At 43.8% G+C, this 26,380-nt stretch overlaps 2 protein-coding genes and 1 long non-coding RNA gene across 6 annotated transcripts in view; 1 reads left to right on the top strand and 2 right to left on the bottom strand.

Moving 5' to 3' along the window:
- The window catches only part of RAVER2 (ribonucleoprotein, PTB binding 2), a 29,368-nt gene extending 21,488 nt beyond the window's left edge, over positions 1-7,880 (bottom strand). The window contains exon 1 of one of the 3 annotated variants that reach the window (XM_051798140.1): positions 6,379-7,880. In XM_051798140.1, the coding sequence (XP_051654100.1) occupies positions 6,379-6,534 (156 nt within the window). In that variant the 5' untranslated portion in view covers positions 6,535-7,880. The remainder of the gene's footprint in view (positions 1-6,378) is intronic. The other 2 variants (XM_051798117.1, XM_051798129.1) reach the window with 2 other exon arrangements.
- Positions 242-26,374, top strand: LOC127476182 (uncharacterized). Its single transcript, XR_007906502.1, has 4 exons — positions 242-5,662; positions 9,656-9,791; positions 12,553-13,107; positions 25,935-26,374. It is a non-coding gene; the product is annotated as an uncharacterized LOC127476182 (long non-coding RNA).
- The window catches only part of CACHD1 (cache domain containing 1), a 93,669-nt gene continuing 84,213 nt past the window's right edge, over positions 16,925-26,380 (bottom strand). The window contains exons 21-27 of one of the 2 annotated variants that reach the window (XM_051797855.1): positions 25,308-25,394; positions 24,979-25,095; positions 23,710-23,861; positions 23,154-23,315; positions 22,076-22,153; positions 20,803-20,904; positions 16,925-18,545 (exon numbers count right to left, since the gene is read on the bottom strand). In XM_051797855.1, the coding sequence (XP_051653815.1) occupies positions 18,307-18,545; positions 20,803-20,904; positions 22,076-22,153; positions 23,154-23,315; positions 23,710-23,861; positions 24,979-25,095; positions 25,308-25,394 (937 nt within the window). In that variant the 3' untranslated portion in view covers positions 16,925-18,306. The remainder of the gene's footprint in view (positions 18,546-20,802; positions 20,905-22,075; positions 22,154-23,153; positions 23,316-23,709; positions 23,862-24,978; positions 25,096-25,307; positions 25,395-26,380) is intronic. The other variant, XM_051797862.1, reaches the window with a different exon arrangement.

Here is a 26,380-nt window from a genome sequence, read left to right as displayed (position 1 = left end):
TGTGGAACAGAAATATAACCAATAATGCTTAACTACTATACAGCCCCTTAAAACTTTACAGTTCTTAAAAGCAGATAATCTTATAATCAGCAAAAATTAAAATCCTAACCAGAAAATATATTCAGTTCATACATTAAAATTAGCAGAAAAAGCAAACCCAAATATATTAAAGGGAGTTTAAGAGAAATGACTAGCAAATATAAGATGAACATACTTTAAAAAAATTAATTATTTACTACTGCAAATGTGATCCTGAAACACTTCAGTTCTTGGCCTGTCCTGTCTTGTCTTGGACAGAAAAACTGGCAATGTGAGTTTTCACCACATACTACCAATTTGAAACTTTCATCTCTGAAATGGAAAGAATTCCTTCCTTAGAGAGGATCTTTGTGCTTTAGGACCTGCATTGTTCTAAACACAAATGAGAAAGGGAGTCATTCACAAGCACATGTGCCCTATTTATCAAATTAGCAAAGCTCAGTGTATTATTTCTAATAAAACCAGCTTTTCCTACCCAGGATCTCACAGTGCAAGAGGAAAATATTCCAGAAATTCTCGGTCCTCACCTGGAACAATAAACCATTATATAAAGCCTACAGCACCCTAAAGCCAAGCATTTTTCTCTCTCTAGATGTAAAACTATATGTAATACTAAATGTAATAATTGTGTTATTCTGGCAACAAAATATTTAACAATTCTAAGGGTGCCTAGCCAGATTTGTGCAGTGAACTTTAGGGAAGTTTCCAATATAAACACTGGACAAGCCTGGTCTATAACTTGGCTCTCACTAAGTAGCTACAGGCCTAAACTTCACACGCATATTCTTGAAATGGGAATCAATTAAGTTTTAAGTAGCTATTTGGCCAACCAAGAAGTTTTAAATCATCTCAGAACTGAAAAAGACTTTGTTTTCATTTGTGCAGGCAGGGCAGGAAAGGAGAAGTTCTCAGGAAAAAAAAAAAAAGCTTTACATTTACAAATGATATAATGGGGTGTTCATTTAATTCAAATTTGAGACCACAAAATCTTGAGTCCAGGACATGACACATGGATTTTACTGCAGATATAAAAATATAAAATAAAAAATAGGTAGCAAGTGTGAGAACATCAACACAGTTTAAAATAATAATCTGTTACTGCGGGGAAAACTCAGAGACTCTGTTGGAGACAAGAAGTGGAGCACACAGCACCAAGAGGGTTCATAACAAGGCAGAAGGATGGATATAAAGAGCAGTTTTAACCATCTTTTGACCGCAGAGGAAGGTCTCAAAATTTCACCAAGGCATCAACTGCTGGATAAACCCTCTCTTGCTCCTAAGAAGAAACCTTTCAAAGACTGGGCTCACCAAACCATACAGTATACTTTGTTCCTTCACAAATCGTCAAATGTTTTTCACTGTTGAAGTTCTCAGAGGAGCAGTGGCTGTAGGATCAAGTCTAAGAGGTGCAGCAGATGTCAACCTGCCCAGGCACCCAGTTCCACCTCAGCACATTCCCCCTCTATTTTCACAGTCCCAAAATATGAAACCTGAAATAAGTTCAAGCTTGGAATTCCAGGCCATAAACTGCCTTTAAGGCAAAACTTTTTGTTTGAGAATTGATTTGACTTTTGTAAGATCATAACCCTCAAAGATCTTCAGTAAAGTAAGAGAAGAAAACATTAGGACAGAAGATCAACAGTTTCTCAATAAACTTATGATGGACGTGGAATGAAAAACTTATTTCTCTGATCTTCCAGAGACATATTAGTGTTGGTAAGAGGAACACTATGGGACTGGAAATTAATTCTATCATCCTGGGTATACTGAGCTAAATGAAAAAGGAAAAAGATAATGAAAGAGGTAACATGAGACAGCAAGGGCTCAAAGCAAAGCAAAGCAAAGCAAGCAAGAAAATCAAAAAGTATGTACATCCTAAGGCAGGAGAGCTGCTCACTCTGCACCAAGTGTGCCTTTCATGTTCAGTCAGTGTGACGGAGGAGTAACGAAAACACAAAGGCTCCTTCTGCTCAAGGGTCTGGCTTACAACAGGTTGGGAGACAGCACTTCCTCAAATCATCACACTTCATTAAAGGCTTTCCATCAAAACGGAACAAGGAAAAATCATGGTTAATCCAGGGAGAAAGCGAGAAAAAAACCCAAAGCCCCAGTAGAAATAGCGTCATTCTAAGTGGTGATTTGTCTTTTGATCAGGAACAGACACCCATGAAAACACTGGATGGGTACATCAGGTTCCAAAACACAAAATAAATCCCTATCCCAGGTGGACTGCACCAATTTCCTATCAACACCTCAGTATTCCCTCATTCTATAGATTCTGTCATGCCCAAGGAGAACCACAGGGTATTAAATAATTAACCAGCCCTATTTTGCTTCATGTCCTACATTAAAGTAGAGCATCCCCCCCATAAGATTTATTTTCTAGCCTCAGCTTAAAGAACAAATGTAACACAGTGGCATTTAGGGATAATCAAGCACAGAAAAAAAGGTTGGGAGCAAGTGTATCTTTTGCTGGCTTCTCAGTTGCAAAAAGGGGAAGCAAAAAGCAAACAGCCCTTAGCAGAGAACACTGGTGATTTTGATATAAATCTCAGTAATGACAAGCAAAACAGATATCCCCAAGGTCTAGTTTTCCTAACAGGAAGTCCATGGGATAGGAACTGGTACGCCAAGGTACCACTCTGCTGATTGCACCGCAGGGATGAGCCACTGCTCCTATGAAGTTCATCAGCCACAAATAAGGAACCACCAACACTGAAAAAAAATTACTTGGGGAAAACCAAAAACAATTCTTCTAACCCACTGGGGTAATTACAAAAAAAAAAAAAACAAAAAAACCAAAAGAAACAGAAGCTGATTATTAGTCTTAGATTAATTTTATATATATTATGTTTTATTTTACTTCAATAGTTGAACTGTTCCAAGGACCTTCTGTTTGCAATTTCTGCACTTTCAACATCATATGTGACTGCTTCGCTATTGGAATGGATTAGATGATTGATCAGAGATGATGGCTCAGGGAGATGCTCACACAACAAGGGAATCCAAGAGACTCCCAACCAAGAGCTTGCTGATTCATTGCCAAGCGCTGATCAGAATAAAAGGAACTACTACAACCATGCTTACTTTTAAGTCTCTTGGCAAAGATTCCTGATACAAACATCAGCCTTACCACAACACCACATCAGAGAATATTAATGTTAACAAGAACAGACCCACTATCTGATATTTTCAAAAAGACTAACACCAACAGGACAACGTCTGTCTAACTGTAAAACATCACATATCACTGCCCTGCCCTAATGAAGCCATAAAACAATGACTGGTGAGAGCACAAGACACTTCCCCACCCTCGCCAGAAGAACTGCAAATTGGAGGAGCGTGTTGTGCAAAGGCTGTGGGAGGAGAGGATCATTGCTCCAGAGCGTGAAGGCTGGAATGCAGAGCAACGTTCTTGAAGCTCCATGGAGAAACAGGAAAGCCTGTTGTGACCCTCCACACAGCCTACTCCACATTCAGTACTGAACTCTGGTTTTAAGACAGTAGTCACTGCTACAGACACCAACAGGGCTTCATCTCGAGATTTAGGGAGGTCAGCATCAGCCTATGAGCATTCTCAGATCATTATCACACCACACAGTTCAGGTACTGTGCTGGAGAATCTCATGAGGGTGAGTCTGGGGAAATAACTAGAAACTCTGAAGATGTCACTATAATAGCTCAGTACAAAATCGATTGACTTGCCAACTAAACAGCAAATGGAGACTTTGCCTTCAATAACAATGAAGATGTAACAATGTCTACCACAGATTTGTCACAAAAGAACCTTTCCAGGGTTGTAGTGAGAGAAATGCCTCAACAAACACTAATCCTGCAACTCATATTTGCAGGTTGAGCTATAAAGCCCAATGAAGAATGCTCTTGACATAGTTAGACTTAATTTGTTCTCCCTTTGGATTTGTTCCATACTGACACTCATAGCTCCTGAGGGAAAACAGCTCCTAAGGGAACATTGACTGACTTAGTAGTGTGACAGACTGCAAAGTGCTTTCTTCAGGCTGTCCTTCCTCAGGATTTTCTTAGGAACATACATGTTGCCAAATGCATTTAGGGAGAAATCCCACTTGCCAAGACTCAAACATGGGCAACCTCTGTCCCTCAACAAGTCACCTGCACGTAAAGCACTGAACACTTCTGACACTTCGAGATCTCTCTCTTTGGTTTCTAAGATTACAAACCTGTGGAACCCTGTTTCTGGGTCAGAAACTTCACTGCTAAGGTACATTTCTTCCGTGGCCTTAAGATTTTTTTTAATTCAGTTTAACACGGGCAGAACTCCAAAGGTAATTGAAGATTGCAAGTACAGTAATAAATAAAGTTAATATGTAGCTACAACTGGCAGAGGAGTTTATTTGTTATATAATTTTATATGATAAAAAGCATGGGGTTTTTCTTACAAAACTGAGTATCTACACCAATCTCTATGAGCAGAACAGTAATTTCTCACTTGAAAAGTATTATGGTAAATCTTGGCCTTACTTTTCACATAACAACAACGAATGGCAGCAAAGCCAACACCCCAAGGATTAGAGATGAATAGCTACATTTATGAAAACCTATTCTGGGAGACTTGGCTGCATTTCAACCATGTTCATCTCCCTCCTGACGGTGAATAAACTGGCCAGGTCAGAAATAGTTTCACTGATTTCACTTGGCTCACCAATCATTTCCAGAAGAAAACAGAAGACAAAACAGTGTTTACCAAGGGTGTTAATTTGCAACAAGTGTTAAATTTCATGGTAATTTTTGGAAATGCATGACAGCCAAATACACAGGTAGACTTAACGTGCCTGACCACAAACATACCTCTCATTCCCAAAACTGCTCCAGGACAGAAACTTTCTCGCTACAGCACAACTCTTCTGCCTTTACGTGCCAACACCAGTCGCTCAACAGTGGTAAAAATTAAAATTACATCTTTTAAACTGTTTTTCAGGATCTCTACATGGTGGTACTGTTCTACAAGGCAACATTAGAACCTTACATTTGTAGAAAAAGACATCTAAGTGCTGCTTTTAAGTCACCAAAACAAAATGGGAAACTTCCAGAAAACCATGTGGCTGGCAAATTTGATCTTAATGTTGGGGTTTTTTTGTCTGACCAAGCAATGCCAAACTCAGCGACTTTCATACAGGTGAGATGTGCCTTTAACCAACCCATGAAGTACCTTCTGTGTGCAACGGGAGCAAGTAAGAGAACTTCTGGAGTGTCACAGAGTGATCCTGCCCTGAATATCCACAGCAAGCATCTGGTGACACATCAGTAAGTCCTCTCTGTCAACACCATGACACGCAATGGCTTCTTGCAGAGACGATGAAGATTATCAGGGTTCTCCACATTGTGAGTTTGCTATTGATCAGGTCATTAGGTTGCTATAAATAGAGGTGCCTAAAACATCCTAACAAAACTGTCATAACCTAAAGCTCTCAACGCCTGCCACCACACTACAGCACAGCCAGAGAACTAAACATCATTAAGTGCAAGCTGGGTACTGCAGGTTGGATTACACCGACTGCTGAAAGATTCTCTCCCAGATGAATAGTCCCTTTCTCCCGGAGTTATGGAGAAACCGATAGTCTGCACGTGCTGCTCTTACCCGCAGGTAGGAAAACCACCTGTGCTTTAGAGAGCAGGGAGAGACACGAGGAGCAGACAGAACAAAAGCTGCACTTACTTTTTTTTTTATATACTTGTGCATCAAGTTGTGTATTTGGAACTAGTAAAGTGACTGTGCAGCTAAATCACCTCAACATCTGACTCACAGCACTCGGTTGAAGAGTTCAGCGATCTTGTCCTACGGACAGCAGTAATTCGAGCGGAATTTTCCTAAACCACCATCAGACTGCGGAAAGCCGCTTTCCCTGACTACACATGGCTCACCCCACAATGGAAGAAAAAAAAAAAGAAAAAAGAAAGAAAGAAAAAAAAAAAAAAGCCAGACTTGAAGGTTTTGAGCATCGCTTTGGCACAGCGAGTGGCCGTGCTGCAGTGCCCTACCTGGCGGCGGCAGGTGCTCCGTCACCCGGCTCGCCACACACCGAGCCCCGCGGGGTCGCTCCCTTATGCCCCGGGGCGCGGATCCGGCTCTCCCCGGCGGGTCGCGCCCGGCCAGCCCGGCGTCGCCCTCCGGTTTTGGCGGCGGATCCCGAGCCGGAGCCGCTCCCCGCAGGCACGGGCGGTAACAAAGCCCCGGCACAGCCGGCGCCGGGAAGCGCTGGCGCGACCCGCAGCCCACGAGCCCCGCGGGGAGCAGCGGCAGCCCCGCGGCTCCCTCCCCCGCGCCGCGCCGCGGTCCGGCTGCGGGGAGCCCGGCCGTACCTGGCTGCTGCTCTCGGCCGGCAGGTTCCTCAGCAGGATCTTGCGGCGGTTGCTGAGCTCGCGGCGGGTGCTCTCCAGCCGCCTCGCCACCTCCTCGGGGCACAGCGGCGGCGGCTCCGCGGGCAACCCCGCGCCGCGCTCGGCTCCCGCCGCCATCTTGCAGCGAGCGGGGGGAGCGCGGGGCCGGAGCCGCCCTCGCCCTGCCCCGCCCGGGGAGCCTGAGGAAGCCCCCGCCGCCCACCCCGGCAGGGCCGGCCCGACCCCCGCCGGGGCCGCGGGGCCCCCTGAGGAGGGAGGGACGCGGGGCAGCGGGGGGAGGCTCCGGGCGAGCTCGGCGCTGTCTGTAACGGAGCTCCCGGGGGTGTATGCGGATAAACGGGAATTTCACAGAAGCACAGGATGCGTCAGGTTGAAAGTGACCACAGTGACTCGTCTGGTCCCACCTCCCTGCTCCAGCAGGGTCATCCCAGAGCACATGGCACAGGACTGTGTCCAGAGGGTTCTGGAATATCTCCACTAAGGGAGACTCCACACCCTCTCTGGACTGTTTGTTCAGTGCTCAGTCACTGCACAGCAAAGAAGTTCTTCCTCATGTCCAGGTGGAACTTCCTGGGCATCAGTTCCTGCCCTTCGTCCTGTTGCTGGGCACCGCCGAGCAGAGCCTGGTCCATCTTCTGATACCTCCCTTTAGATATTTATACACATTAATAAGGTCCCCTCTCAGTGGCTGCTCTCGAGGCTGAGCAGCCCCAACCCCCTCAGCCTTTCCTCGTCACAGACATGCTCCAGTCCCTTCATCTCCACAGCCTCCACTGGATCTGCTCCAGGAGCTCCACATCCCCACTGTCCTGAGTAGCCCAGAACTGGACACAGCACTCCAGATGTGCCTCACAGCACTGAGCAGAGGGCAGGATCACCTCCCTGACCTGCTGGCAATGCTCTTCCTAATGCACTCCAGGATTCTGTTGCCCTGCTTGGCCCCCAGGACACACTGCTGGCTATGGGGCAGCTGGTTGTCCACCAGGACCTTCTCTTCATTCCACCCCCACAGTAACACATCTTCAGATGGATTTTAGGGAACAACTCGAGTGCTCTGGAGGAATGTTGGGACTCTGTTATGAAAGGAATTGCCCTAAGATCCATCCTGATGGAGGCCAAGACCAGGGCACTGTCCCTCTCCTTCACTGAGGCTCGATCTGGGTCACCTCACCCAGCAGGAATCATTCCCCAAATCCCCATCACTGACACCTTCCTTAGGTACTGATCCACCTGAAGGACTGAAATATGGATTTACAACAAAATTGAGCAGATCCTACAAAATCAGTTAGGCCGGAGAAGACCTCTGAGATCTAGTCCAACTTCTAATCCCAAATGAACCCAAGTGCTCCATCAGAGGTCAGGAGGCACAATGGCCCAAGATGATCTTGTCCTAATTTTATTCTTCATCAGAAACGTACCAAACTAATTAAAAACCATCAAAATGAGTAAACCAACACCTGGTGGCCCTAGTCCCCCTCGTGTGGCACAGCCCGACGTCCTGGTGGCTGGGCAGGCACAGGGCTGTGACCTGTGATGAAAAGGAGCCCAACGTCCCAAGAGAAGGGCAATATTTCTGGGAATCACTATAAAATAAGTTTTCCCATCTACGTCTGTAGAAACATTTCAGTACATTAGTCAGCACTCCCTTTAAAAAATAAAATAGGTTGTTCTGTTGGAAAATCCATTTCTCCTTTAGCACAGTTACTCGTTTGTCATTTACAATACAGTAAATTTAGCTCTTAACATTGTGATCATTGCTATAAAGGAATAAAAAATAATTTAAATACTTGTATCCATTTTTAGACACGAGGCCGAGCACAAAGAACAGGCAAAAGAGAATCCAGACCTGAAAAATAATAAGTCTGATAAAGGAAATTGGAAAAAAATGCGGAGTTAAATTGAGTGCATGTGACTGAGTTCTTATCACGAAAATCTAATTCCGAAGGATAATTCTTGATTAGGTTTAAAGTGCCATTTCAAAGACATAATTATCAGTTGCAGATTAAAAAACTCCACCAAATAAGTGGTTTTAGAAATTGCTTTAGCCCAAAACAAAGCAAGTTAAGACTACGAAGTATCTTGGACCTTCAGTAGTTCTAAAATTAATTTAAAACTACTGAGCAAACAATAATCAAAGTACTTTTTGGTGTATTATTAAAAAAATTGTCAGCTGACAAGCTTCAAATCAAGGGATTCCTTTTCCGTGATTTTTTTAACAGGTTATGTCCCTCCTCCTTCAATATTTGCATTCTTTTAAATGAATTTTTGGAAATCAGAGGTGTGCAGGACATTTGTAAAGAGTTCATGTGTTTGCCACAGGAGAATTTGAAAACTGCTAAATTCAGCCTGTCCTGGACAATATCAGCTTCATCTTCAAAATTAAACCAAAACCAGAAAAAGTTATAATCACAAATTATTAGTGAGATCTGATATAAAGATAATTTTGTATTTTTAGAAAACCAAGATTTTTATAGGTCACCATTCTTTGAGAAATGTGACTGAAAAATATGTATATACGTGCTATTTTTAAAAATTTCAGGTGAAGATATGCATTTTAAAACTAGGACATACCTGCTAGTAACTTTACGAACTGATTTTCAGGTCAAGCGATGAAATTGAAGTAGAGATGCTATAAACTGTCTCCTCAAAACCTGTCTGAAGCTTATCATCAATTACGTGATGTAAATTATTCTGGGATCACAAAAAAGGAATACTCCTCTCCTAGAAATACTGAAGCATGTAACTATCTCCTCAGAAACAGTAATCAGACTAAGCTATTCCAGTGCAAATAACAAATCTACTCAAACATCATCAAATTTAGTTAAGCTAATGAAGGAATTAAAGCAGAATAATTAATTTTACCATTAATTTGAAGGTGGACACTGCTTCACCTGTATACCACTGATCATTAATCCTACCCACAGCAATTACCCTCTCAAAAACTGCCTTTTTTGGTCTTTTTTTATGGGCTGCAGGTCCTAAATGAAAGCCAGCAAAGATAAAGTGTGTTGCTAAAAAAAATAGTTCAGAAATGAATAGTTTGATATTAATGGCAAAACTAAAACTCGTGCAATATGATTTGTAAAGAGTTCCAGAGAAACTATAGAAAATTAGAATATACTCAAAAAAATGTAATTTTTTTTTTGCTTAGAGATACATACTTAAAAAGATTGTATTTGGTAGGTCAAAGTATTAATTTGTTTCTCTTCCTAATGTTCACGTTCTGTTCTGTTTACAGGTGGTTGACATTCCATAAGTCAATAAAGGAATTGCCTGCACTAAAAGGCAGCTACAAAGTGCTGTGTGAAGAGAGCAGGAAATATCCAGGATATTCCCACTGTCCATGGAGGTAACTCATGAAGATGGAGAAGGAGGTGAGCCACCACCACCTCATGGCACCCAATATCAGGCACCAATACCCAACTGGCCTGAGGAAATATTCCTTCTTGAACCCAAATATCAGCCCTGTTTTGACCTGCACTACCCTCAAGTAGCTACCTGAATATAAGAACAATCAAAATTAGGAAACCATAAAGTAAAATACTTTATACACAATTAAATTGGTAAGGTTAAAGAGTCCTTGCTAACCCATGCTGTGAGAACTGACACAGGTTAGGGAACCTCTCACACACACCCATGTGCTGCTACACCTGCAGGAGTGGGAAACACCTTCAGGAAGATGCTGAGATGGTGGGACTCAGGATGAAATGCAGGTCTCCAAAAAAAAAAGAGCTGTACCTGGAGAGAGCAAAAGCAAAAAAGCACTATTGAAAAAATAGCAGAACACTCCAGCAGAACAGCAAATGTAACTTTAGTTGTGCTACTGACCTGATGCTGTTACACAGATAAGCCACTTTGTAGTAATTTAATTTAATTTAATTCAATTCACTAAATTCCTTGTTAATTAACCACAGCAGTTGCTCTTGCAGCTCTTCTAAGCTCAAGATTAATTTCCTCCTGCTTCTGCAGCCTTGAAGTCATAAAAGCCGTATATATATATATAAAAATTTTTATGGAATGAGTATGTTAGAATTGTGTCACAAATGTTCTTTTGGAATTAAAGGTGCAGTCAGACATCATTGTCCAGGTTGGTCTAGTGGAAGATGTTCCTGCCCATGGCAGGGGGTGGAACGAGATGAGCTTTAAGGACCCTCCCAACTCAAACCAGTCTGGGATTCTATGATTCTGTCTTCAAAAGTACAAACAAGTTCAGATCTGTACAGATAAAATAAAAGCCAAAAATTGAGAACATCTCCTGGATCTAAGACCCAGCCTGATGTTCCCATGTATTTGAGATACAGGGAATGTATCTGTGGGCTCTTTAGGTAAGTGATTGCTTATATGAAAGAGAAATTAAACAATTTTATATAATCTGAAACCACATGAATTGGTGTTTCCTGCAGTGAGGGTGTGGAATCCATCGGTTGCTGTATATTCCATAAAAATCATGGATTACCAGCACCACTTCATGTCAACAAAACATAAACAATCCCATTCTCTTTATACTGTGCCCACTGTTTCCTGCTCCAGCTGCTCCTTTTGTTTCATAAAGACACTGAAATTTTGAACCCAACAGATGTAGATTCAGTTGTCAACACCAGTAATTAGTTGGGTGATGATCCTCCAGATGCTCAATCATCTCACAAATGCATACACCAGAGGTGCCAAAACAAGTTCCTTTGCCCATTTTCCCAACAAATTTCAATACATTTGACATCTCAGTGCACCATTCCGTAGTGCAGTAACATGCCCAAACATGGGATGCTTCTTTACTCCTGCGGTTTTCCTCCATACAGGCACAAAAACACTTCAAGTGACTGTGCCCAGAGCCAAACATTTTCTTTTAAAGTGGAACCTGACAGCTTTTAATTCACCATAACACTGCTCCTAAGTGTTAGGAATGATGGATTATCTCAGGAACAGCCTGGTTGTAACTTCTTCTCAGGTTCCATCCTGTAACTCAGTGGTCTGTGAGTAAATAATAAAGAGATGGAGGAGGTAAGAGCTATAACTTGCAAAGTGAGTAACTATTCCAAGGAAATTACACTGGGCCATACTGTAATGGGCTATTTTGGGACTCGTGGTCTTTGCAGTACAATTTATGACCTTTGTTGCCTAAGGCATCATTAGCAAATCTCTGTGGTTGTATTTAAAGGCAGCAAAATGAGAGTAAATATTAAAGCAAACCACCACAAATCGAAGCCAAATTCTTGAATAACAACTGAGAACAAAGGAAAAGGAGATCAAACAAATATTTTAAGTACAGTTCTCTTCAATGAATGGCCTAAGGGAACCTCTGGATTCTTTCTCCTAAATCAATGCCCTCCCTGCTTTAAATCACCATTCTTCCCTCATAGGCTTTATTTTTCTTCATTCAACTTCAAATTTAGTCATAACTTATTGGCACAAAGTGCACTTTGGCAATTTTGCTATTTCAAAAAAATTAAAATGTTCCTTGGATTTCTGGCAAAAGCAAGTACAGCCCCACATTCCTACCCAAAGTATTTTTATTGGCCAGCCCAATAATGTGCTGCAAAGGGTAGTTTCAAACCATTCTGTCTCAAATTCCCTAAAAGGGCCAGTTTTCTAGGAAATGGAAACTGATAGTGATAGTTCACAGGGAGTTGTAAAATCATTTCACATTAAAATATAGGGAAACTATAATAATGGGTTAAAGCATTCCTTAGGGTAAATAAATACATCTCAATTACTATCTCATTTACAAGTCCTTGGATCTGGCTAATTATAAACTTGGAGAAAATTTGCTGTGAAAACTGAGTAGCTGGGATGTCCTAGGAGTGAGCAGCAATTAGTTTGGATAAGATAAACCAGTACATGACTTATCCCTGCCAGCAGAGGTTGGAATTTCAAACACCCCCACAATATTTTGTCCTTAAAAATGCTGTAACTTATTAAATACGGAAAAACTTGTTAAATATGGAAAACTGGCCTAAAGGAGGGAACGCAAGTGAAACCTTCCCAAAAAATATGAGATTTTCAAATGTTCAGTTATAAAAAGGTTTCCATAGAGACTGTCATCCAATATGCCTTTTTGCCATAAACACACTCACTGAAGTGTCTGACTTCTCCATGTTCATGGGAGCAAAATAAATCCATCCCCTTCCTGTTTTCCAGGTTCCCTGGCTGAGGTTACAGCAGCAACCCATTTTGCCTTGTTTTTGGAGATTTCCTTGGTTCTGCTGCAATGGAAATAAACACACTTAATGAGGTTATTATTATTTGCAGCAATTAGATAATGCTGTTTAATTACTCAACCCTTAATCTCACTCAGTTGCATGTGATTTGCATACATTACGCCAAGAGAACTGATATTGGGAGCAAAGGAATCGAAGTGTCAGAATGCTGGAAAAGTGAAAATAAGTGTATTAAAACTATTTGACTGCATTCCCAGTTTCCTGTTCTCGGTGCCAGCTCATCTTGGGGTGTCTGCCTGGTTTCATTACCTCTGAGTGCAGTGGAAGAGTTTTAAAATTAGCAAAATCCATCAGTGTTGGCCAAACTGGAAATACTTGGCAGTCTGAGCCAGTTGTTCAAGTGGTGCAACAGTGCCTGGGTTTAGAGGAGAGACAGACCATCAGCTTTATAAGGCAAACCCCTTTCTGTGTTCTCTGTGGGGACCAGGGACAGGACCCCAGGGAATGGCCTAAAGTTGTGTCAGGGCAGGTTTAGGTTGCATCTTAGAAAAAGATTCTTCCCCCAGAGGGTGGTTGGGCACTGAACAGGCTCCCCAGGGCAGTGGTCACAGCACCAAGGCTGACAGAGCTCCAGGAGTGTTTGGATGATACACTGGGGCAGCTGGTGTGACTCTTGGGGATGGTCCTGTGCAGGGCGGAGGGTTGGACTGGATGATCCTTGTGGGTCCCTTCCAACTCAGCATCTCCTGTGATTCTATACCTTTTTTCATGCAAACTACTGGTGAAAACTCCTGACTCAACATTTTTGGAGGCCAAGGTTCCCTTTGTCCGTGGAGCAGCTGTTGCACTCCTGCCAGGTGAGGGGTGAGGTATAAGGTTTCTGCCCTGGCTTTTTTGTCAGCAGTTTCTCTTCCCTGCTATCAATCCTGTTGTTCCATCAGAGACAATCACAGCGGAGAGCACTTGCTCCAGGAACCTGGTGCAATTGCCAGTGTCAGCTATAAAAATTGACAATAAATCAGAGCCAAGCAGGATTGTTCCTGATGGCTCCCAGTTCCCAGAGCGATCCCATCCACTGCTGCCACCAAGGAAACCAGCCCAGAGATAACAGTGAATTTTCCCACAGCATTTAGATGAGGCCACTCTGAGCTGAAGGCAGAAACTTCCAGATCTAAGATGTTCCACTTTTGCCATCAAATTCCTGCTTCTGTTCTGCTCAAGTCAAAGTGGTATCCAAAGTGGTATCCACTGTTCCATGGGGCTCTTCTCCCGAGGTGGAACCGGTTCTGCGCAGGCTCTGGCACCCACAGCAGTTGTGTTTGGCACCTCACTAACGAGGCAGGGCTTGGAGGACTTCACTCTTGGACTTGAGTGTCGAAATTCCACTGCAGCCTTGGCTTCAGGAACACCAGCCCTTCTGGGCCAAGGTCCTTCCGTGACTCAGTTCAAGCACAAAGCAGAGAAAATAATTACCTCTCATCGCGCCAGAGGGCTGCAAATAAGGAATATGAAATATTCCATGGCACTTATGTTCCCTTCTCACAGTTTGGGTGCCTGGCAAAGGGGGGGGGGGAATGGTGTACAGCAAAACAATGCAACAGTTACCGAGTTAACTGCTGTGGGAATTAATATTCCAAACATCACTGACAGCCCAGTGCAGGCTCCTTTGAAAATCCCAGCCATAGCTGGAATTCTCTTTTAAAAACAAATTAAATGGGTAGCCAAGAGCTATGAACACTGCAAATTAATCTTTGCACTTGCAAACAGCCTTTTGGATTACCTGCACTCTCTTAACTTGATCCAGGACTTTTGCATCCTATTTTTTTCTCACTTTTCCGTATTTGCTGCCAGTTTACTCTCATAATTTGTCCTCTGACAAATGCACTTTCTCTCCTCATCCCCATTTCTGGGTCACTTTACAGAATAAAGCCTTTGAAAGCCCGAGGTCTCCTTTTGACCAGTTATAGTCACAACTCTTGCTGCATGTGAACCTCTCCTGAATTCTTATCCATCTTCTCTCTCCTTGCCAAGGGCAAGGGTAAAGATAATATTTCATGGCTTACGTGGCCTTATAAAATGTTCATGGGCAATTTGTAACAGACTCATCATTCCAAATCACACTTTTTATCCAGGCAAGGGCATAAACAAATAAAAAATCATCTCAAATGATCAAATCCTCTCAATCCATTTCCAAGCAATGTATTCTGCCCATATAAACAGCTTCTCCATGGGCAGGCAGCAGGTTACTTGGATATGGGAAAAATCAATACACTTTCAGTGCTCAAATACTGAAAGCATCGAGTCAATTTAACATTAATGATCACGAATCAAAGGCAATTCTTGTTTTCATTTCAAAAGAACCTTTTTTTCACCAAGAATAAGAGAAAACCTACAGGAAATTAATACATCTATGCTGCAAAAATGAAATAAGTGGAAAATTAATGGTTATAAAATCTGAACAGTTATAGGGAAGGAGGATTCAGGGTTTAACTGCTTGTTTTATGATCTTGCTCCTCAGTCAACACAGTAAAATAATGATGGGGAGGGAAGGCCATGGCAGCAACACAGGCAATAAAAATGAAGAGCTATCATGCAGCTTCTTATAACGCTAATTACACCCATTATCAGGTTTTGGTTTAAATGAACAATCATATCTTTCCCAGCATTCCTGCTGGGACAAGGTCAGCTGTCAGCATTTGGAGATGGGATTTGGCACACCTCTAAATCAGTTTTCCCTGTAATTACTCTTTAACAGCAAGAGCCTTGGCTCTTCTCATGACCTTCAAGTTTAAGCAGAGTTGTCAGACCCCTCAGATCAAGTTTGTATGTCCTAGAGGAAAAGTGACCAAAGAGCAGCGAGGAGCAGCTCCAGAAAAGCTTTTAAGGGAAAAGGGGGGATTTATTGCTGTGACTTCCAAGAGGTTCTGCAACCTGCTGCATTTCTGGCAGAGCTGCAACAGAACTCTGCAAGCACCTTCTGCTGGCATGGAATGTGAAGAACCACGAAAAAATATCTCTACTGATACAGTATTGTAGCTAAAGTAATTAATATTATGCCATTTTCCAATGTACAGAGTCACAGAATATTCTGAATTGGAAGGGACCCACAAGGATCACCAAGTCCATCCTTATTGATAATATTTCTGATACATTTCGGTCAAAAATTATTTGTCCCACTAGAAAACATAGCAGAGAATATGCCAGTGTGGATGAACAAACACAAGTTGTACATATACATTTAACAGTGCAGTTTAATTAGAGCTGGACTTAACGACCTGCTTCTCACTATGAATGTGCTCCACAGACTTACCTGGTTGGAATCAACATCAGCACTGGAACAGACCAAGCCAAAGGTGTGTTCTTCTTTCTCTCAGTTTGTATTTTCTGTGCATGACATAAATTGCAACTGGGGAGCAAATACTTAAGTTGAAGAACTTCATCTGCAGAGTGAAACTCCTTCATCTGTCTGTAGATGGGCAAAATATAACTTAAATTTGGCTTCACCTGCCACAGACACTTCTGTGGTGTGGGAACAGCTTTGGGCTGAATTCCACCTCCTGTGGTTCACAGAGCTGAACAAATAATGTCCTTGCTAGAACTTCCCTGATTTATGCCTGAATTTTAGAGAGAACAACTTTATGAGTTCTACAAGACAAAAAGAATCCACAAAACATCTTGTTTGATGTTTCACTCAAACTCTTATTAAAACTCAGAGGTGAACAGTTTCTGTGCTGAAAGCAATTTTCCCTTCATGCTTAAACATTCTGCATCCTGGCTGTGTTGTTCTTTGTCTAGCAGCAAGATTAAAATCATGCATTTTCTTCTGAAGACAAACCTGACAAAACAGCCACTTTGTTCACTATCCACCATCCAGGATGATTTTGGACATAAAATTAGAAATTCTAGCAAGTTGGGTCTAGAGACTGACACACAGGGCATCAGATGCAGAGCTCTGAGAGCACAAAGCAGAGCTCAATAGATTTCTGCAGCTGCCTGGTCAGCAAAAAGCCTCCACCTAATCCTATACAAACACAGAATGGCAAATCCAGAGCCACGGAGTTTTCAGGAGCAGATAAGAAAAGAAAACCCTGAAATTCTTGGCTTTGGTGAGTCTGTGCAGTGGCTGACCACTTCCAGAAATGTTCGCTTCCTAAATAATGACCAACAAGCTAAAAAAAAGGCTTTAAAACTTACATCGATACTGTCATTTATATGTAAAGTTTGGATCTCTCAAGGCTGTTGGTAAAAGTAGAGGAACCTGAGTGAATTTTCAGTCCTGTTACAGCACTTTTTCAGCCAGAAAAGGAAACTGAGACAGAATCATTTCCATGTAGCCACTATTCACAGATCTATACTTTATATACAGTTTATTTCACTAGAGATTTTAATTTTATACATAGTATAAAGGGGTATCCTGGTATCACACATATAGTTATTTTACTGTACTGTTTAAGAACCAATTTTTACATAATACAGTATTAAGTACCATATTAATTAAAACAAGTGATTTTTAAAAAAAACCCTACATATAAATGGATGTTTATCATATGCACAGTGCAAGAGTGTTTTTATATCCTCATAATCACAAAATGTGAACCTAAAATACAACACTGATTTCAAACTAATTCATAATTACGATGCCCTGTGTTGTAGACATTGATTAATCTTTGTTTGAATTACCAAGCAATGTTAAAATTCCAGACAAACAGCAGCAGCTTCTCATGATGATTTCAAGATTTCTTCCACAGTAACCCAAGTTTTACAAAACACTGGTTTATCCCTACTTCTGGTCTCAACAGTGTCCTAAAGAAACAGGAGAATGGCACAGATTCCATCTGGGATTATCTGGCAACTAATGCTAAATAAATTCTTTATTACTTCCACACAGGAATCCTTTAAGGATGATCAAAGAGGTAAAGCTGGAGAGATTTATGGGCAGAACTTTCAGAATTTTAGTTATGGAGTACAGGATTTCTCCTCTGCAAATCGGAAGACAATACTGTAATAAGAATCAGGTTGGAATATTTACAGAAAACCATTGTGGAAAAGAAAGCATTCCTAATGTAAACACCGAGTCAGAAAGGACTTCTTCATTTTCCCATTGCAGAGTGGGGCACTGGATGAACATCAGCTAATAAGGAACAGATGTGTCTCCTTTAGAAGAACCACTTCACCATCACAGGATGCATGTGGTGCTTGTTGAGAATTGCTAACACATTTTCTCCCTCCCTCCCCCCAAAGTTTGAAGTTCAATAAATAGTAGAAAAATAATCCTTTACTTAAAAATCTTGAGATGCATTGTCCCAGGTTCCATACAGCAATGTCGGAGCAGGGAACTTTCCACGCGCAGAGAAACCAACAGCCCTCCCCCTGCTCTGTCTGGCACTTCTGTAGCCTTCAGCTGCACAGATTTCTGCTCTTCCAGTTAAGGAAACCAAATCATCTCTAGCTCTTTTAAGCGCTCTCTCTCTCCTCTTGGCTCAGCACAAAGCTCCAGCTGCTGTATAAACTCACGGCCCCGCTCCTGGAGGTCTAACGTGCCTCCTGCTCCATTCCATTCAATGTTTTGGCAGGTCCATTCATCAAGCACGTCTCCAGTTCAGAGCCGACCTTACATTTATAAAAATGTAAAGCTTTGATGCCTAAGTTTACTGGGGAAGTCAGTGAAGTTGTCCCAGGGGAGCAGCGCAGCCCCTGAGCTGCTCAGCGGTCCTGTCCCTCGCGCCGTCGGCCATCAGCACTCGGCATCCACAGTGTGTACCGTGACCGCAGCCTGCAGGTGGTGGCTGTGGTGGAGGGTTGGGTGGTGCAACCGGTAGTGGTGGAACTTGTGGCTCAGCAGGGCGGCTGTCTGAGGGGGGGTGTCCAGGTCCAGGTCTTCGTCGTGGTTCCCGACGTCAACGCCGGCCGACAGCGGGTCGTTGTTGCACGGAGGGTTCTCGCTGTCCTCCTGAGGGCTCATCGTGCTGTAGCCTAAGGAAATGAATCGGCAGCACAGAGGGTTAAAAGCGAGACTAAAAGGTCTTGCTGCACCCTTCATGGAACCAGAGTGCTCTACAGAGAGAATAAAACTACTTTCCTTAATAAACAGAAAAACAAAAACAAAACCTTCCCCTCCTGTAAGTCTATAATGGGTCCCTTTCCCTGCCGCCATCTTTGGTTATAAACTTTGGGTCTGTACCACCCCAAACAGTAACAAGAACCATGTGTTCAGCAATTTGTTACAGCAGAATTGTTGGCACCGATTTCAAAACCAAAACATAAGATACCACCCCAAAAAAATCTGTTAGATATTACCTGGATTTTTAAACAGACAAGAAATAAGTGGGATCCACTCCCACATACCTCTGTTCCTACCATCTACACCTTTCCTGGATTGCCAGTTACTGTATCTGGAAGCAGCAGAATCTCTTCACATCATTGTGTTTTATAATCTTAGTATTTAATTTTTAGAAGGGTGAGAGCACCTTCCACCTGTGAGGGTCTGTTGGCAAAATCCAAGCACGTGTGTTTAAAGCTGGGGAGCTTTCCCTACTTAAGGAAATCTATGGAATCCTCCTGGGAAGGGTTTCAAACAGCAAGTCCATTAAGCCAAACTGTACTGACACTTCCCGCTGAACTCATGCATGTGGTGCAATTAACTCAGGGCTCTCTTTTGGCTAAAATATCTGCTACTGGAGTCTAAAAAGTTAAAAGAAACAGATCAGGAGTGGTGAGACATCCATTCCCTGGGATATCCTAAGGAAATGATGTCACTGGAAAGGCAGCTAACAGCTAACCCTTGCAGGCTCAGCCAGGAAACTGTTTCCTAACAGGTCCCTTTCCTTTGAAACAGGTGCTTCAAGTTACTGGGAGATTTGGATTTATCACTGAAACCAGCTATTTCCAGCCTGCAGTACAAACAAATCCACCTCAGTATCTCTAAATGGAGAAACACAAGTGCAATTTAAACGGAAATATATCTTGCTTTAAACAGAAAAATAATCCTTCTCAAAAACTGAGGAACCACTGGTGCTTCTGAGCATCTTGGTCAGGTTTTCAGCTGGAGACACCTAAAAGAAGAGTGTTAAAAATAGCAGGCTGAGCACCCAAAGCTGGCTCTCATTTCCCATGCTCTGAGTCACAGCTTCTAACTGACAGGGAGGAATTGGGGAAGGAGACTGGGCAGCCCTTTGAAGAAGATGGAATTACAGGAACTAAAAATAGTGGCACACATTTCAGATGGAGGTAGGACAGTTCCCCTGCTGACCCTGACAGGAGGACTAAAAGATGGGAAGGATTTCCTAGGGCTGCAAGAAATGGAGCAAAGGGAGCATTAATCTGGCAAATCTGCCTCAGCACAGGTAATCTGGCCCCAAATCCAGGGTAATTCTTCCTACAGCAAGATTGGCTCACAGACATCTGTTCATCCACATTCCAAGGCTTTGGCCTTTGGATTTCCTGTCCCTCAGCAATTCCATTAGTGCAACCACTGTTTAATACTGGAACAGGTCTGCTGTCACATATCCAGCCACTATGGCTCCCAGCTAGAGGTGACAGCTGTGCAGACTTGTCTAACCCTCCTCTTAATTTCTGTTAAGCCTCCTCATGAGTCAACAGCATTACACCCTTCTAACAGCTTTCCAGATTTAAAGAGACTTAGTCTCAGGGCAGCAGGGACATACCCAAACTCCCTGAACCTAATGGTGATCAGTATTTGCTTAAAGGTGCTGGAAGGTCTTAGAATTATGGAATGATTTGGGTTGGAAGGACCTTAAAGCTCATCTTGTTCCAATTCCCTGACATGGGCAGGGACACCTTCCACTATCCCAGGTTACTCCAAGCCCTGTCCAACCTGGCCTTGGACATTTCCAGGGATGGGGCAGCCACAGCTTCTTTGGGCAACCGGTGCCAGGGCCTCACCACCCTCATAGGAAACGATTTCTCTCTAATATCCCATCTAAGCCATTCCCCTTGTCCTGTCACTACAGTTCCTGATAAAGGTTCCCTCTCCAGCTTCCCTGTAGCCCCTTCAGATACTGGAAGGTGCTGTGAGATCTCCACAGAACCTTCTCTTCCCTGGGCTGAACAGACCAAGTGTCAGAACTGTTTAACCGTGAAACAACACAGCAGAATGTTTTTTGGTTGGTTTGAGTTTTGGCTGCCTTATCTGCAATGTGCCAGACACCTGAAGGAACCCAGGTCACCCCAGTGATTTCTGTGGGGCCAGGGCAGTGATCCAAGGCCTTACCGTGGTCGCTCTCGGTGCCGGATCGGCCCCAGTAGCGTCGCCGGCGCTCGGGGCTGTGCGCATGGCGCTCGATCACCGCCGCGATGAACCGCGTGTTGCTGACTGCGGACACACAGACACAGCCGGGCGTAAACCAAGGGTCTCACTGAACAGGGAACGCGCTTTCTGTAACTAATTCTTCTGCAGTACTTCTTAAAAGAATCACAGAATCTGCTGAGCTGGAAGGGACCCACAAGGATCATCAAGTCCAATCCTCAGCCCTGCATAGAACCATCCCCAAGAGTCACACCAGGTGCCCCAGAGGATCATCCAAACACTCCTTGAGCTCTGTCAGCCTTGGTGCTGTGACCACTGCCCTGGGGAGCCTGTTCAGTGCCCGACCACCCTCTGGGGGAAGAACCTTTTTCTGAGATCCAACCTAAACCTGCCCTGACACAACTTCAGGCCATTCCCTTTGGTCCGGTCACTGGTCACTGACAGAGGAGGAGTAAAGAGTGGTGTTTAAATGTGGAATAGATCAAGATCTAGCCAAACTCATTCACCTTGGATTAACAGAATTTAGAGAATTACTGTGCCAATGCTTCAGAACCTGTGACAGCACTGAAAGCTGACTCAAAACAAAACTAAAAGGGACGTGGAGAAGCAGTAGATGCAAGCCATGAAGCTCAGAATCCTTATTTTTCCATCTTTGAGTGTTGACACAGTTTCAAATCTTGAGTATTGTTTTAGTGAGGGCCCAGAGAGAGAAATCTGGTCCGACCTTGGAGCTCTCCTGGAGTTTAGGTGGACCAGCTCAGCTTACAGCATACCAGGATCCTGTAAGGTGCCGTTTTGACTGAATGGCAAAGAACTTTGGGCATCCAAAATCAATGCAAAGAAGATTTACTGCCAGGTTTGTTGGCCATACTTGCCAGACTTGGCTTCTGCTTTCCAAGGCTGAACAAGGAGAGGAGTTTTCCATGCCCTGTGCTGTCACAATGGCAATTTTTAAGCTGATCCGAGTTACTTCTGGAAGTGGTCATGACCAGGGGGTGTAAGGGGCAAAGCTCCTCCACACATAATGGAGAATAATCTTTTAAAAGTGAAAAATGTAATTTTTCAGCAAGAGACTAAAGGTGCACTGGATGTTACAGTTTGAGTTAAAACACTGTTCTATCATTACTACTGTGGCTCAGCACAGGGCTTCCTCATATATTTTTAATTCTAGAGTGTTAAAAAACAAATGGCTCCTTTAGTTTAACATTTTTTTACAGCAGAGTGGTTTGGTACTTACTGATTCCTCTGTCTTCATGGCTGTCATCGTCCCTCTCGTCCCTATCATTTTCCAGGTTGGACATACGCACTGACATTTCTACACACCATTACAAACAGAAAAATGCAACTGTTAAGAGAAAAATTTTGGATCATCTTACTACCAACTGTCACCCTGGCAACAGAGTGGGAGCACTTTGTGTGTGAAGAGATGGTCTGAGCTGGGGGTGCTCTTCTTCCAATACAGATGGGGCTGGGAATACCAGGAAAATGCCACACCCCACCTCCCCCTGAGAGGAACCAGCTTTGAAGTTCTGAAGAAAGTTGTCTGATTTAAAACAGAGCTGGGGCATAATCAAATACAGAGGTAATGAGCCCTGATCACACTTAGAATCACAAAATGGTTTGGGTTGGGAGTGACCTTAAAGATCACCTCCTTCCAATGCCCTGCCATAGGCAGGGTCACCTTCCACTTGACCAGGTTGCTCCAAGCCCCATCCAACCTGGCCTTGGACACTTCCAGGGAGGTGTTCTCACCCTTATATCTTTATCTTTCCACCAGTATCCCTTCTCCCAGCACAGTTTTCTCTCAGACTTCAGTGGTTTTATCTATCTATGCACAGACATTCCATGAGCATCACACGGACCAGAAGCAGGAGACACAAGTGAAAAAAGATACATCCCAAACAGACCAAGCAAAAGGGTGTGAAAACTGTGTCACTTCCAAAAGCAGCACTGTTGGGCAGAACTAAATATGTGCAATGGGTCTGCTGTGACAAGGGGCAGAGAGTTGGGAAGCTGGGATTAGCATTTGAGCTCTGGAAGAAGCTTAACTTATCTCCCTGAGCAGAACTGCATGTTGAGGGCTTTGAGCACTCCTTGGGCAGCAGCAGGTCTGGCTGCACCCAGGAGAGGGCAGCAATACACAGCACCCAGGGCCAGGCCTGGCTTCTCCAAGGGCTCCAAAAGTGAAATAAAACAGGGTGAAAATCGAACCGAAACCAAGGGAAGAACTCGGGGATTGCTTTTTTGGATGGGTTTTTGTTGTGTTGGGTTCTTTTCAATTCCCAGCCTGCTATTTGTGTCTCCTGAGTGCTCACCCTGGGCAGCCAGCGGGGACATGTGCTGGTGGCTCCGGCGGTGGATCTGGTGCCGGTACGCGTACACGGCCAGGACAAGCACCATGATGCAGCCCATAATGCCCCCAGCCACTGGGCCCACTGGGGCACTCTTGATCATGTTCAGAGTGATGACTTCATCTCCTAAAGCAAAAGGGACAAAACAGAGAAACCCCCCCACCATAAATGCTCTGCACAAAGGTTTAAATCAACAGCATGAAAGATTAGAGAAGCTCTGAAAGGGCTTCTGGGTGCTCGACTGCACACACTTGGAATAGGAGAAGAAATTCAGAGAGGATACATCTTAAAGGACACATCCTAAAGACAGGCATCTGTAGCTACTACACATCAGTATTTTCAAAAATGTAATACCAACAACAGGCCTGATTGCTGCTTCTTTACTGCTTGAGGCATTTTTTATGCTGATTTATCACTGGCCTAAGATATAAATGTCATGTGAAGCATGTTCTGCACTGACAGTGCATGTTATGGAATACAAGCAGTTAAAGGCAGCACCTGCTCAGAAAGGCCGAGTTACCTATTGCTCCCAAGTCATCCACGTACGGGCTCTTGGCTCCCACAATGCCACCAAAACACTCCTTCTGAGGGGCACAGTAGGACTTGTCCAGGTGGGTCTTCCCATCGCTGTCCACCATACACCACTCGCAGTCCAACACTCCAAAGCAATCCCTGAGCATTAGAAACCAAAGAAGAGACAGTTACTTTCCAATCCAACGCCTCTTGTTTGCAAAGGTCAGCCTGTCTGGGAATCACAAGGCAGAGGGAGACCAAAATCACCTCAAAACCCTCATGTACGTAACGTTTAGCCAGAAAAAACTTCCATGGAAATGCTCAAGTATCACAAGGGAATTTACCCAGGGAAGCTGCATCTCCAACATGCACCTTCCAAGTCTGTCTGCTTTGTTTTTTTCTTCCATCACTCAGCCTGAGCAAAGGAAGAACTCCTCCTTGTAACTCCTCCAATAAAACATTTCTCAGTGTGGTGAAGTCTGGCCAATTTTTTTCTGCAGCCTTTGGAGGATGGAAGAAAGGATTTGGGAAGTCTGGTCAGAGCATGACATGTTCTGGCCATCTCAGGTGCCTGGAGACTGGAGACTGAGAAGTAGCAAAAATAAGCCCTCAAACTTCTCCACACAATGCCAGGAGCAGAACCTCATTCAGGCATCCTACTTTTTATTTCCTTCTGTCATGGTTTAAGCTCAGAAGGAAATTAATCGATGCAGCTGCCCCCTCAGCCCCCCCTGCAGTGGAATGGGGAGGAGAATCAAAGTAAAACTTGTATGTTGAGATAAGAACAGTTTAATAATTTAAAATAAAGTTAAATACAATCATTATGGTAAATAATAATAATGATAATAAAAAGGAAAGAGGTGATGTGCATTGCAATTGCTCACCACCCGCTGACTGACACCAGACCCCTCCCTTTCCCAACCCAGCTCAGCACCTTCCAGGGCAGGAAGTTCCATGGTGTGGAATATCCCTGTGGTCAGCTCAGGTCACCTGTCCCAGCTATGCCCCCTCCCACTGGCAGGGCATGAGACAAGAAAAAGTTCCTTGACGTGGGGCAAACACAACTTAGCAAAACCTAAACCATCAGTCTTATCAACACCATTCTCATTCCAAATCCACACAGCACTGGAACAGCTACTGAGGAGAAATTAACTCTACCTGGCTAAAACCAGGACACTTTCTCTTTTTGTTTTCTTTAAAACATGTGAGGAAGAGCTATTTCCACTGGATTATTTCCACAGCAGTATGTTTTGAGGGATGGAGAAGGCCAGCTTACCCACTCTCTGTCCTCTGGTTGCACTGGGTGTTGATACACTGTGGGAGGGCATCCTGCAGGCTCGGGTCGATGGCTGTGAATGTCATGGGCTCCTGATGGACTTCACAGCTCGGGTTCCTGGAGTGGGGCAAGAAGCAAAGCCATGTATCACAAAAGCAGGCAAAGCATAATCAGTTAAAAACACCTCCTTTTCCAGTTGCATATCATCTGCTTAATTATACTAAAAATACTGCCTGTTAGATGCTGTGTCACCTGTAAGTCAGCAGGACACGGCAGTGATTTGTTAATTAAGGCGCCCCTGCTGTCCATGGTTGGGGATCTGCTCTCACCTGCTCTCGGCGTTGGTCAGGTTGCCGGTGCACTCGTTCACCTCCAGTGGGCACTCACAGGGACACTCACACTCATTCTGCTCCATCCTTCAGGGGCAGAAAACACACAGAAACCCCATCAGACACTGCACCAGGATTTTAACCCCACGGCACAGCTCTGGAACAGCAGTTCCCATGGAGAAGGCTGTTAAAGTAATCCTTCTCCTTCCCCAGGAACAGGGATTGCTCTGTTCTGCACTGGGACTGAGGACAACGTCATGACAGTTGCCTCTGGAATTCCAAAAGCAGGAAACCCCTGGCCAAGCCTCAGATCTAGATGGAAAGATCCTTCTTGCCAGTGCGACAAACATGTAATGATGGTGTAGGCAAAATCTTCTGGATCCCCTTAATGAAAAACTATGTCGGTCCACATAAAATCATGGACATTAATATGCCAGAAGAAAGGGCCTGGCCCACAGGAAACTGCCTCTGAGCCACTGAATTTCTCAAGGTCTTTTAACATCATCTACCCAAACATCCCAAATTCCTCGTGAAGGGAAGAGAAGGGGCAGGCACTGATCTCTGCTCTGTGGGGACCAGGGACAGGACCCCAGGGAATGGTCTGAAGTTGTGTCAGGACAGGTTTAGGTTGGATCTCAGAAAAAGGTTCTTCCCCCAGAGGGTGGTTGGGCACTGAACAGGCTCCCCAGGGCAGTGGTCACAGCACCAAGGCTGCCAGAGCTCAAGGAGTGTTTGGATGATCCTCTGGGGCACGTGGTGTGACTTGGGGATGGTCCTGTGCAGGGCTGAGGGTTGGACTCGATGGTCCTTATGGGTCCCTTCAAACTCATATATTCTGTGATCTCAAGAACAAACTACTCTGGTTTAAATACTCTGACAACCTGGCAAGGATTAGAGGTACCCCAAGTCCTTGTGCCTCTTACAAAGAGCACAGGCAAAGCAACTATTTCATTTTGCCTTCAGTTTTGCACCAATTTAGCTTATAAAAAAAATGAGTTTTTGTAAACTTTGAATCAAGGAGGAGGGAAGAAGTGAATTCCTGGACCAGCCCGTTCCTTGTCCATGCCCTGCTC

This window comes from Manacus candei, unplaced genomic scaffold, assembly GCF_025592945.1.
Source record: "Manacus candei isolate 608988 ecotype Guabito, Panama unplaced genomic scaffold, ASM2559294v1 h1tg000005l, whole genome shotgun sequence".
Taxonomy (NCBI): Eukaryota; Metazoa; Chordata; class Aves; order Passeriformes; family Pipridae; genus Manacus; species Manacus candei.
Note: the sequence above shows the minus strand (reverse complement) of the source record. Positions and strands in the feature narration are given on the sequence as shown.